The sequence below is a fragment of the Nycticebus coucang genome, chromosome 1, assembly GCF_027406575.1.
Source record: "Nycticebus coucang isolate mNycCou1 chromosome 1, mNycCou1.pri, whole genome shotgun sequence".
Classification (NCBI taxonomy): domain Eukaryota; kingdom Metazoa; phylum Chordata; class Mammalia; order Primates; family Lorisidae; genus Nycticebus; species Nycticebus coucang.
Genome location: NC_069780.1, coordinates 97,718,620 through 97,732,188, shown reverse-complemented (window position 1 = coordinate 97,732,188; position 13,569 = coordinate 97,718,620). Strand labels below are relative to the sequence as shown.

The following is a 13,569-nucleotide window of genomic DNA, read 5'->3' as shown; positions in this document are numbered from 1 at the left end:
TACAATCATTTCCTCTCCTAAGGAGTAAACCGTTACTCATTTTTACTTATTCCTAAGCAAATTCAATTGTGACTACCTAATTGGAGTCAGAGGTAGCTTCATACTGGTCGTATACTATGGAAGTGGTATATACCATGTGGAGGATTAGATTGGATTTAGCCCTGAGAGGAAATACAGTATCAGTCACACTGCTTTCTCACTTGGCATGCCAACTATACCCTCCCACATAACTGTTTGTTTAGTGATAAAAATATAGGTCTTTTGTGAGCATGGACACAATACATGGAATCTGTTTCTTTGCATGATAAGTAGAGTCAAAGGAAAAGGATTCAAATTCTGTTGCCACCTTTCGGTTCACCCGGGTGAGAATGTGCATAAACTCGAGCTTGTGAGCATACAGTTTCAGCATGGCGCAAAGAGACTGGATGAACCAGGAGCCATCCTTTGAGTTTCGCCAGGAATAGTAACCTACAAGGCAAAATACGACCAGAATACCATGGACATCGGATTTTAGTTGACTCTATAGATTATCATGTAATCATAAAGTTAAATTCTTATCAGCCACAAGAAAAGAAAATTACACCTTTGGTTTCAGGAGAAATGATGCTGCAGGGGGAAAAAATGTGTGCTGTGTATACACCTTTGCTTTCAGAAAAAAATAGAGAACTGTGGACTCACTTTCCCATTAAATTACTGAAAGTTTTACTTTCTGGGTTCCTGTTCCAATAGGCAAGAACAGTAAACATGCAGAAGGCAGAAGATGGAAAAACAAAGATAAACAGAAAAACAAAGATAAACAGAAACAAAGATAGCATGGTGTTTCCATCTGATGTCATCTTATTTTAGTACTACTTAGCCAATAAACTGCTTTGAGTATCCTGTCTACAGGGTATCTGAATGAAGTCTAACATGTTACAGAGTGTTCAAAAAGTCCCACAGAAAAAACTGTATTATCATACTTTTTTTTCAGATTAACTGTTGGACTCACTGCATTTATTTATTTATTTATTGAGACAGTTTCACTCCGTCACTCTCCATAGAGTGCCATGGCATCCATCACAGCTCACAGCAACCTCCAGCTCTTGGGCTTAAGTGATTCTCTTGCCTCAGCCTCCCAGTAGCTGGGACTACAGGCGCCCGCCATAATGCCCGGCTATTTTTTGTTGCAGTTTGGCCGGGGCTGGGTTTGAACCCGCTACCCACAGTATATGGGGCTGGAGCTCTACTCACTGAGCCACAGGCGCCGCCCGGACTCATTGCTTTTAACTTAGAAGTACTCTGCCTGGGAAGATGCCCAGAGGATAAAGGAAATCATATTGTGAATATTTAAAAATAATAACACTGTTTAAAGATACCTTTAACTTCAACCTTCTAAGCTGTCTGATGCTGAGTTAGCTGTAAATAGTTGTATGAACTGGGCAGCGCCTGTGGCTCGGTGGGTAGGGCGCCGGCCCCATATGCCGAGGGTGGCGGGTTTGGGCCCAGCCCCGGCCAAACTGCAACAAAAAAATAGCCGGGCGTTGTGGTGGGCACCTGTAGTCCCAGCTACTTGGGAGGCTGAGTCAAGAGAATCGCCTAAGCCCAAGGATTTGGAGGTTGCTGTGAGCTGTGTGATGCCACGGCACTCTACCGAGGGCGGTAAAGTGAGACTGTCTCTACAAAAAAAAAAAAAAAAAAAAAGTTGTATGAACTATAAATGTTTATTTTTAATGTATGCGCAACACAAAAAAAGAGTAGAGGTTAACATATTCATGTCATTTTTACTGTCTGTTCTCTCTTATGCTAGTCATATTTATGTTATTTATTTCCTATCTTCCAAAGAATTCCTGAGAAACACACCTCTCTTCTATTCTGTGGCCAGAGACTTTTCTGTGTTTAACATACTCTGAAATATTCTTTACAGATACCAAAATCTTGACAGCGTCTAGCACATGCTCTTTACCATTCATTCTACAATTAATCACAGAGTCATTCATTTAACATTTACGGGTAACGTGCTTACCAGGTGCTGTGGAGTACGCATACAGGAAGTCAGCCTCCACAGGTATTTTCTGACATGCCATGTCATCCTCAGCACCACTGTCTGTCTCAATGCCACAGTCCAGTTCTGTCCCTCGGCAGGCCTGGACATTAGACAAGAAACACGTATTTAACCTTTAAGTGGTGGTTTAAATGAATGAAAAAGTAACAATAGTTCATTAGCCTTGGCAGGAAAAGTAAACCCTTTGGATAATTTATAACTAGGTAAATTAATCCCTGATTAATAGTAACTAAATTGCTCAATTATACATTTACCTGAATTATGAAAAGTTTGGGTTTTCCAGTTAGACTTCTACAATAATCCCCTCTGAAGAAACTTGTTATTTTTTTCAGGTCCACAGGTCCATTTGTCCCAAAAATTATTCCTTCTTCACCATGGCTCAGAATCACGCAGACAAAACTGCTCCTTTTGCTATGATCTTCTTTAGAAACTGGAAAAGTACAAGTAAGAAGAAACCCAATCTTATTCAACAAGCTCAGAAACACTGTGTGGAGATAAGATGAAGAAATTAAGACTAGATGACTTATCAGAGAACACACCTCAGACCGTTTTAGGGAGGTAGCATAAATACCTTTTTCTACTTCTCGCTGTCATAGGTAAGATTAGGATCACGTACAGTGTACCTCCACAGTTCTCAAACCTTATTATATGTACAAATGCAGCTAGACCATAACATAAAATTGGACAATGAAAGTCAGTGGTAATGATTTCTTACCATTGTGCATGAATGCCACAATTTCTTCACATGTAAGATCATTTTTATTCCTGACTTCATATTTCAAGTTCATGAATGTTTCCCTGAGGTTTGCTGCATCTACATCTGTGCCTGACCGAGGTGACATTCCTTGAAACAGAAAGAATTCATTTTAAGGGGAGAAGAAAAACTATTTTATTTATTTATTTATTTTTATTAAATCATAGCTGTGTACATTAGTATGATCATGGGGCACCATACACTTGGTTCATAGATCGTTTGACACATTTTCATCACACTAGTTAACATAGCTTTCGTAGCATTTTCTTAGTTATTTTGCTAAGACCTTTACATTCCACAAGAAAAACTATTTTGAAATGAAATGAAGTTTTCAGCAACTCAAAGTATTCGCAGTAAGTTCTTCCCTTCAAATGCTATGAAAAGTCTTAATTGTTTTGATCATGGTGACACAAACTCTTTGTAGTTCCTTAGTTTATAAGACATTTCATATTAACATGAGCTGTATCAGTGTCACAGCCATGTGCGATCTCTCACAGTTGCTTAGTGAAAAACAGAGACAAATGGCCAATAGGATTTTGGAAAAATAAATTATGATTCATACTGTGCTGCTATTTTTGTAGATACAAGTTTGCCAGCAAATGGTCGTTGCTTAAACAAACAAATAAATAAAACCAGAAAACAACATGATTATATTTTCAAGAAAAAATTAAATACATACATACTTCTCACACTCAGAGGAACTGCATTTCTTTGATTCTAACTTCCCAACAGTTTCAAGATAGCATTACCACTTTCATAATAACTTTTCAGGAAAAAAACCCTCAACGTCAATACTGTTCATCAGGCGTTCTGCTGTGGGGAACTGCCCTGAAATCCTTCCAACCACCACGAGACAGTTACCACCACCAGCTTCATCTGCACAGAGGTGAGACATCAGGTAACAAGGCTGGGTGACAGAGCTGGTGCTGGGCCTGTCCCTGGGCTCCTGGTTTCCTCCCACTCCTCCGCAGCAACTTTTATGCAGACAAAGATTCAAGAAGGAATGGGGAAAAGTAATCTAGCAAACTTAAACTACATATATTCAAAATTGAGGAAAGACGGGAGATAAGAGGAATTAAGAGGAAATGGGGTAAAAGATGGGAAGTCTCTGTCAACTGTGTAGGGCAGGAGGGAAAGGCAACAAAGCAGAGCAGAAGGTGGCGTAAGAGATCAGGCTCCCAAGTGGGCAGAACAAGCCTCAGACCCCTGCTACTGTTACCTGCATGACTCTGCAAGGGTTTTTGCCTTCCAAAATCAAACAGGAGTTACTTTCCAGGCGGTTGTAAAGATTAAAGGAGACAGTATCTGTGACGTGCTTTGTAGGACTACTACTTACTATTTGTTAAGAACCTTTCACTGGGGCTTGGTGCCTGTAGCTCAAGTGGCTAAAGCACCAGCCAAATACACTAGAGCTGGCGGGTTCAAATCCAGCCTGGGCCTGCCAAACAACAATGACAACTACAACCAAAAAATAGCCGGACATTGTGGTGGGTGCCTGTAGTCCCAGCTATTTAGGAAGCCAAGGCAAGAGAATTGTTTAAGCCCAGGAGTTGGAGGTTGCTGTGAGCTATGGCACCACTGCACTCTACCCAGGGGGCAGCTGGAGGCTCTGTCTCAAAAAAAAAAGAACCTTCCACTGGGATAAAAGAGAGGCAGCAAGTTAAGCACACATATAACTCTGTCATCGTTTTCTGCCTTATCACATGTCAATACTGCTTTTTATATCAAATGTAAATAGCACGAATATCTGAAAAGGGATCAAAAATTATGTAAGGTACATACCAGTACTTTCGTGAAAGTTCTTATTATTAATTATGATACACAAGCCCATTTCAGGATAATCCATTTTATAACTATTGTCCAAGGATATTCCAGAGTCTGTTGATTTGCTTCCATGGATGATCTTTCTGTTTGGAAATCACACAACAGTTTACCAGGGTAGAAATGACCAATCCTTCCATTTACATTAACACAACTTTTATAATGCGTAAGAAACATCAACATTCCTTAAGATGGCCTGGACTTTGTGCTTCAGGCTTTTCCTCATTTAAATTTCACACCAGCATATTTTACAGATGAGGAAATGATGCCCCACAAGGCCAGTGAAATGGTGAAGGCTACACAGATGCCCTGTCAAAGCCATGAAGGAAGGTAAGTGTCTGTTGGAGTTCACTGTCAGGCTTTTAATTTTAACACTTAATGTTTTCTTCTATTTTTTTTTTTTTTTTTCACTTTATCGCCCTGGTAGAGTGCTGAGGCATCACAGCTCACAGCAACTTCCAGCTCTTGGGCTTAGGCAATTCTCTTGCCTCAGCCTCCCGAGTAGCTGGGACTATAGGAGCCCATGACAACACCCGGCTATTTTTTTGTTGCAGTTTGGCTGGGGCCAGGTTTGAACCTGCCACCCTCAGTATAGGGGCGCTGCCCTTATGTTTTCTTCTAAATTTTAGTAACATTTCATTAAACAATTTTTATAATTTAAAATTTTTTTTATAACTTTGTAAAATATTTTATTCTTTGAGGTAAGAGTAAAATCTTAAAAATTACCCTGAAATGAAAGGAACAAAATGCAAATATGAAAAATTATTTATCGTAAAACCTCTACTTTCTGACCAGGGATCAGTAAACTTTTTCTGTAAAGGCCCAAATATTAAGTGTTGCAGCTACTTAATTTTGCTGGTGAAACCAACCCAGGACAACATGTAAATAAGTGGATGTGGCTAAATTTCAATAAAACTTGAAAGAAACAGACCACAAGCCTGACCTCTGATCTATACCAACGATTAGGAAAAGGCTGAGTACAGTGGCTCCTGCCTGTAAGACTCTGTGTTTGGGGGTGGTTTTTTGACCCCCCGTTTATAAGGAGTGGCTCTGGGGGCCAAGGCAGTGGATCGCTCGACCCCCTATTTATGAGTAGTAGTTCTGGGAAGCCAAGACGGTGGATTGCTTGAGCTCAGGAGTTCAAGACCAGCCTAAGCAAGAGTGAGATTCACATCTCTACTAAAAACAGAAAAATTATCTGTGTTGTGGCAGGCGCCTGTAGTCCCAGCTACTCGGGAAGCTGAGGCAGGAAGATCATCTTGAGCTGAAGAGTTTGAGGTTGCCACTTCACTCTTCAGAGGGTGACAAAGTGAGACTCAGTCTCAAAAAACAAAAAAACAAGAGAATAGGAAAAAAACAGGACTAGAAACAGCCAGACCCTGATAATTAAAGTCTGTGTTCTCATGCACTTAACTTTAGAGTATTTCCGAAATATTGCTGGATGAAGATTAAAAGTGTAATAGTATATTAATGGAGTCAAGATCAGAAAAGAACTAGAGGTAAAGAGCCCCACATTTTACAGAGAAAATCAAAACTTTGAAAGATGAGTGACCTAACCTTCTGGTCATACAGAGAAAAACTCCTTTGCTAAACACTGTGAAATCTTTACTGGTAACTTTTTAACAGTACTGTTGTAATAGTGTTGTTCAGTAATAAAATTAGTTTGGAATTCCCAGGGTGGTCCAGAATATTACTGAGCCCCTAGAATTAAAAGTATCACAAGCGACCCCAAATGAATAAAAACAGAGAGGAATCAAGTGAAGAGTGTTTGGATTTTATCTTCTTCCTTTCCCTAGAACGAGTCTATTCTTCTCTAGACTGAAAATTACCATTGCATTTTATTATTAAAACTCATGAACAGGATCCTGTAGTATAGGTTTTATTTTTTATTGTATTTTTTTTTGAGACAGAGTCTCACTATATTGCCCTCTGTAGAGTGCAGTGGCATCACAGCTCACAGCAACCTCAAACTGTTGGGTCTTCAGTGATTCTCTTGCCTCAGCCTCCCAAGTAGCTGGGACTACAGGCGCCTGCCACAATGCCCGGCTATTTTTTGTTGTTGTGGTAGTTGTCATTGTTGTTTAGCTGGCCCAGGCCGGTTCAAACCTGCCAGCCCTGGTGTATGTGGCTGGTGCCCTAAGCACTGAGCTACAGGCGCTGAGCCTGTAGTATGGGCTTTATAATTAAAAATAAAACAAAATTCAAAACCTTGCTAATGAGGTCAGAACACTCCCCCAAACACAAAATCTCTAACCCTATGGTGATTTGGGAAGGTACAGACCACCCAGCCTCATGAGAATGCCTCTCCTGTAACATTCTTCTGGTTCTGGGACAAGGTTTCCAACTGTGGGTCTTTCTTTCCCTTCATCTTCCCTGTGGTTCTGTGAAAGTTTTATTACTTCCATTTAAAAGACGAGGTTCAAAGAGGTTGAGTTAACCTGTGTAAAACCACATAGCTGGCTGAGGTAGGAAGCCTGCTTGGTCTCCCTGGCTTGAGAGCCATATTCCCTCTGCTTTCCTATCCTCATAGCTTGCTGTGTGTCACACACCCACCTTGCTCTGATTACAGAGGATTCCATTTAAATACTCACGTTTCCAAATTTTTAATAGATTTTGAATCCACTGAGTTTTCAGTATTCTCCATGGATACGTTTATTAACTAGAATATAAAGAAAATGGAAGATAATACAAAAATCAGTCATAAAATCACTATATTGTACTAATTATCCCAGTGATTATCCAAGTTAATAACCCATTTTCACCTCGACTACTAATGATTTGCAACAGCACTTACGATGTAGTTCTCATCCATCTGTCTTGCTCTCTAACTGAGCTATGAATTATATATATTGAGTAAAGTGTATATCTCCATCAATTTTCATATTTGCAAGATAGAAGTGTGTAACTCCATCAATTTTTATATTTGTATACTTTCACCAGATCAAAATTGTGATGAAATACATATAAAACTTACCTTGGTAACCTTTTTTTTTGAGATAGAGTCTCACTTTGTCGCCCTCGGTAGAGTGCCGTGGCATCATAGCTCATAGCAACCTCCAACTCCTGGGCTTAGGCGATTCTCTTGCCTCAGCCTCCCGAGTAGCTGGGACTACAGGCGCCCACCACAACACCCGGCTATTTTTTTGTTGCAGTTTGGCCGGGGCTGGGTTTGAACCCACCACCCTCGGTATATCGGGCCGGCGCCCTACTCACTGAGCCACAGGTGCCGCCCATGTTAACCATTTTTTAAGTGTACAGTTTAGTGGCACTGAGTATAGTCACGCTGTCGTGATCCATCCCAGGAACTTTTTCCTCTTCTGCCCAACTGACACTCCATACCAAGGGCCCCTTTTTCAAAGTCTCTCAGAAAACATAGTTTCTTTCTTTCTCAATGCTAAGGTCCTTTCTCTCTTCTCCCCCACTTTTGTGTGCAACTCTGATGGGGAAAGACTGAAAGACAGTAACTGTCACCAATTCAATTTAACCACCAAGGGGGCAGTGTTTTTCCTGAAGCCCTTTTTCACTTTTTCCTGAAGCCCTTCCATGTTTTACATTTCTAAAAAAAGCTCCTTGTTTTTCTGCCATTAGTCTTCCTAGAAAAACAAGGGAAGATGTGAGCACGATTGAAATAAATTATCTGTTAGTGTACCAGGCACCATTCTAGGCTCCAGGACAGAGTGAAAATGAGACAAAGTTCCTACCTTAAAGAAGTTTTCACTCTAGAGAGGAGGAGTAATTATACAGATGTCCTTGCTTATCCAGGAGGGGTATATTCCAAAATCCCCAGTGGATGCCCAAGACTACAGGCAGTGCTGAATGTGAACTCTGTATACACTGTGTCTATCCCTACAAAAAATAAAAACATCAGCTGGGTGTGTAGCATGTACCTATGGCTCTAGATGCTGGGAAGGCTGAGGCAGGAGGACTGCTTGAGCTTATGAGTTCAAGGCTACAGTGAGTTATGACCATGCCACTGTACTTTAGCCTGGAATAAGTCAGAACAAGACCCTGTCTGTAAAAAAACAAATCAAACAACAAAAACCCTCAAAGGACCAAAGAAAGCAGAAACAGAGAACCAAAAACACACTGGTTGTTTCAAAGTTACTTATAAAGGTAGTTAAGGCTGAGGGGATTTTCCTAGCATAGCTAAAACTGGCCTGTTTGGGGTTTTGGCTGTTATCTCTTTCTACCCAATTTCATGGAAAGTCAGACAAACAAGTTGGTTTCAGATCCGTGGCATGGAAACCGAGCTTGAGGAGCTCTATTTTGGTTTGGTCTACTGAGCCTAGTACAGAACTCAGCCCAAATCAATAGCCTCCTATAATTTTTTTTTTTTTTTTTTTTAAAGGCAGAGTCTTACTCTGTCATCCACTACAGTACAGTGGCATGATCATAGCTCATTGCAGTCTCAAGCTCCTGGCTCAGCGGATCCTCCCACCTCAGCCTCCGAAATAGCTGGGACTACAGGCATGTGCCACCAAGCCTGGCTCACATTTCTTATTTTCTGGAGAGATGGGGTCTTACTATGTTGCCCAGGCTGGCCTTGGCCTCCATGACTTCCCAAAGTTCTGGGATTACAGTCATGAGCCACACGCCTATCGCGCCTATAAAATGTTTTTAACAAAGGAGACAAGGGGCACAGAATTCTTGTTTTGTTTTAAAGACAGTCCACGTTAAAGCATGTTTTTATGCTGATGAGGGAGGAAGAAATAAGGGAGGAGTAGACAGTGAAGTTCCTAAAGGCATGGAAAGGTCTGGGGATCCAACTTGCATAGGAAGAGGCATTCGGCCCAGAGAACAGGGACAGCCACCCACTGTAATGGGAAGGAAGACCAGTTATTTTGGCACAACACAGGATGCCGATGAATTTGACCGAAAGGAGAATGAAGTACATTTCGTATGACTGGAATGGTTTTCCTTTCAGATGATACAACAATGGCAAGTGCATGGGACAGGCATTCTCATGTGTTCCTGATAAGACCTCCTTTATTTTTTATTTTTTTATTTTTTTTTTTTGAGACAGAGTCTCACTATGTAGACTGCCATGGTGTCACAGCTCACAGCAACCTCCAATTCCTGGGCTTAAGCAATTCTCTTGCCTCGGCCTCCCAAGTAGCTGAGACTACAGGCACCTGCCACAATGCCTGGTTATTTTTTGGTTGGCGTTGTCGTTGTTATTTGGCAGGCCCAGGCTGGATTCGAACCTGCCATCTCCGGTATATGTGGTTGGTACCTTAGCTGCTGAGCTACAGGCACCGAGCCCTGATAAGACCTCTAGAGGACAAGATGACTACAAGTCCCCTAGTCCCAAATAAAACACTTCAATTCTGATCTGGTAAAATAATACTGCAGACTGTTCCCAGATTATGAACAGGATAGGTTCTGTAGATTTGTTCTTAAATTGAATTTGATGTAAATTGGAACAGGTACATTTACCTATTATCTATAATAGTCTCCATTTGTAAGTTTGAGTTGTATGTAAGTCAGATGTTTGAAACTCAAGGACATCCTGTACTAAGAACGCATCCTAAGAAAATAACCCCAGAGGCTCCAGGGCATAAGGAAAGGGAAGAATATGCATTATTCATCAAAAAATTAAGAATCTGAGAAAAGAGAAATAGTTATGATATGTCCATACAATTATTAACACACTAAATTTTTTTGAAGAACTTACCAAGGATATAGGAACTATAATGATGATTACTGGCAATTTATTTATCCCTTATATTCTTCTATATCTTGTAATTTTTCTATAACATTTGCATTTTTTTTTTTTTTTTGAGAGAGAGAGAGTCTCACTATATCACCCTAGGTAGAGTGCCCTGGTGTCATAGCTCACAGCAACCTCAGGCTCTTGGGCTTAAGCGATTCTCTTGCCTTAGCCTCCTGAGTAGCTGGAGTCCCAGTAGGCTCCTGCCACAACGCCTGGCTATTTTTGTTGTTGTTGTAGTTATCATTGTTGTTTGGCTGGCCCAGGCAGGGTTTGAACCCTCCAGCCCTGGTGTATGTGGCCTGCACCCTAGCCGCTGAGCTACAGGTGCTGAGCCCATTTGCATTTTGTTTAATTGTTGGGGAATCATTGACTATACAAAGAGCCAGGTTACACTGCTTGCATTTGCTGGGTAAATTCCCTCTAATAATAGTGTCCCATCCCCAAGAGGTGTGTCCCTCACTGTGGCCCTCCATCCCCCTCCCTCCTTCCCTCTCTCTGCATCCCCATTCTCCTCCCCCACCATGTACCAGCATCAACTGTCCTCATATCAGAATTGAGTACATTGGATTCTTGCTTCTCCATTCTTGTGATGCTTTACTAAGAAGAATGTATTTCAACTCCATCCAAATTAACACAGAAGTTGTAAAGTCACCATCCTTTTAATGGCTGTATAGTATTCCACAATATACATATACCACAGCTTATTAATCCATTCCTGGATTGGTAGGCACTTAGGTTGTTTCCACAATTTGGCAATTGTAAACTGAGCTGCAATAAACAGTCTAGTGCAAATGTCCTTATGACATAAAAGGATTCTTTTTTCTTCTGGGTAGATGGCCAAGTAATGGGATTGAAGGATCAAATGGGAGGTCTAGTTTGAGTTCTTTGAGGATTCTCCGTAATTCCTTCCAAAGGCTTGTATTAGTTATTTGCACTGTTTTTGAAGTTAAAAAATAACAATCAGATAATAACAAGTAATTAGTTATTTGCATTTTTTTTATTTTTAAAAACTAAAACATTTATTGCATGACTAATTTTTGAAATTCTTAAGATGAACCGGATGCTGCAACAGCTGCCCTCTTGGGTTTAGGCATTGTTCATTCACAGAATCCATGCCTGAGTCTGTGGTACACAATTTTCAGGTGCCTCATCTGACCAATCCCAGTGGTATTTCTTCTTTTAGCCTTGGCACTCCAGTTGTGCTTTCTTTTGCACTTAGCAGGATAGCCACATTTGCTACAGGTAGACTTTTGCAGGTGGTAGGCCTTAGAGCCATAGCAGTGGCACAACGTATGTGTCTTATTCCGACGCTTTCCAAACGATGACATTCCCTTCATCATGGTGCTTCTGTAGTTATTTGCATTGTTTTTAAAGTTAAAAATAACATCAATCAAATAATAACAAATGGTGTGTTGATATGGCACCTGTAGCTCAAGTGGCTAGGGCGCCAGCCACATACACCAGAGCTAGAGGTTCAAATCTAGCCTGGGCCCACCAAACAACAATGACAACTACAACCAAAAAAAAAAAAAAGGCCAAACAAACAAACAAAAAATAGCCAGATGTTGTGGCAGGCACCTGTAGTCCCAACTACTTGGGAGGCAGAGACAAGAGAATTGCTTAAGCTCAAGAGTTTGAGGTTGCTGTGAGCTATGACACCACAGCACTCTACCTGGGGTGACAGCTTGAGACTGTCTCAAAAAAAAAATATTATTTTATAAAGTAATATCAACAAAGGCCGGCTGCATCAACTAGGTTTGTACCAGACAACTTCAACTCTCAGACCAGTTTCAAGAGGGACAAAACTAGGGGTATTTCCTGCTATCAGATTAGCAACTCTCCCTTCTCTACCCCATGCTCTGTACCATGTTCTAGGCTACCTACTTGCTGTTCGCTTTTTCTATCATATGTACAATAAATGTGTATCAGGTACAGGGAAATCTCAAACTTTCTTGAACCATAAATATCATAAGCCCGATTTGTCTTTATACATATCAATTCAAGTAGACAGACCACAAGACAAAATAATTACTCATCTGCTGAGAACAAGGTGTGGGGTGTGGTTAACTTGGATAACTGAGGAACGCTAAGGGTGCCTAACAAGTCTGCAAACGCAGGTGAATACATAACAAACTGTGTTGATACTGAGTTACAACCCAGGAGACAGTATCTTTGTTTCAAGACTTTCTGGCTACACTATAGAGAAGGGAGTGAAAACACAAGGGACCTCCTCAAAGATCAGCAGACTGCAAATCAGTCTTCTGAAAAGAAGCTCCACATCCCCCAGGGAGATGCAGACTGAGGAAGCAGCAGCTGCTACCGAGTCAAATGGCCAAGATTCACAGGACTGTCAACACCCGATGCCGGCAAGGATGTGGAGCAACAGAAACTCTCATTTGTTGCTGACAGGAATGCAAAATGGTACAGCCACCTCAGAAGACAGTTGGGCAGCTTCTTACAGAACTCAACATACTCTCACATACGATCCAGCCATATGGTAAGTATGTGCTCTTTGGTATTTACCCCAAGGAGCTGCAAACTTGTGTCTACACTAAACCTTGCACACAGATCTTTGGAGTAGGTTTGTTCTTAGCTGTCAAGAGAAACTGCTGCTCCAGACAAGGGGACATCAGTCAGTGCTAAACAGAAATGAGCTGCCAAGCCACAGAGAGACATGGAGAAACCTTACGTGCATCATTAGTAAGTGAAAGAAACCAATTCTCACTATACGGCAAGCTGGGAAAGACAATTAAAAGACCAGTGGTTGCCAGGGATTAAGAGGGAGATGGGAGCCCAGAAGATATTTAAGGCAGTACACTGCTCTGTGTAATACTATAATGGTGGATAAATGTCATTGAAAATCTGTCCAAACCCATGGAAGGCACAGCGGCAGGGGTGAACCTTAGTGTGAGCTGCAGAGTTTGGGCAGTGAGATGTCAGGGTAGGTTCATGGTCTGCACCAAACCTCCCACTCTGGTGTGGGGTGTCGACACCAGAAGAGCCCAGTGCGTATGTGAGGGTGGGGGACGGGGATGCCTCTGCACCTTCTCAGTGTTGCTTTAAATCTAAAAACTGCTCTAGAAAATAAAAAACTGGGAAATAAGACTTAATAAGCCCCGACCTTCAAAAAGGTCTCTTTTTGAAGATTCCTGCAAACAGTGCAGTAACTCTTAAGACTGAAATACTGGCTTTTGGGTGGCGCCTGTGGCTCAGTGAGCAAGGCGCCGGCCCCATATACTG

At 41.3% G+C, this 13,569-nt stretch overlaps 2 protein-coding genes across 6 annotated transcripts in view; both read right to left on the bottom strand.

Moving 5' to 3' along the window:
- Nucleotides 1-13,569, bottom strand: part of CASP3 (caspase 3) — a 35,483-nt gene that overhangs the window by 15,027 nt on the left and 6,887 nt on the right. For 3 of the 5 annotated variants that reach the window (XM_053584737.1, XM_053584747.1, XM_053584731.1), the window contains exons 2-7: nucleotides 7,208-7,275; nucleotides 4,578-4,702; nucleotides 2,757-2,885; nucleotides 2,296-2,471; nucleotides 2,003-2,123; nucleotides 238-468 (exon numbers count right to left, since the gene is read on the bottom strand). In XM_053584737.1, coding sequence (XP_053440712.1) covers nucleotides 239-468; nucleotides 2,003-2,123; nucleotides 2,296-2,471; nucleotides 2,757-2,885; nucleotides 4,578-4,702; nucleotides 7,208-7,260 — 834 coding nt within the window. In that variant the 5' untranslated portion in view covers nucleotides 7,261-7,275 and the 3' untranslated portion in view covers nucleotide 238. Of the gene's footprint in view, nucleotides 1-237; nucleotides 469-2,002; nucleotides 2,124-2,295; nucleotides 2,472-2,756; nucleotides 2,886-4,577; nucleotides 4,703-7,207; nucleotides 7,276-8,317; nucleotides 8,463-13,569 lie in introns of those variants that run through there. The other 2 variants (XM_053584756.1, XM_053584764.1) reach the window with 2 other exon arrangements.
- On the bottom strand, nucleotides 8,470-11,822 carry LOC128581687 (60S ribosomal protein L37-like). Its single transcript, XM_053584823.1, has one exon. The coding sequence runs from the start codon at nucleotides 11,667-11,669 to the stop codon at nucleotides 11,427-11,429; it is 243 nt and encodes an 80-aa protein (XP_053440798.1). The 5' UTR covers nucleotides 11,670-11,822; the 3' UTR covers nucleotides 8,470-11,426.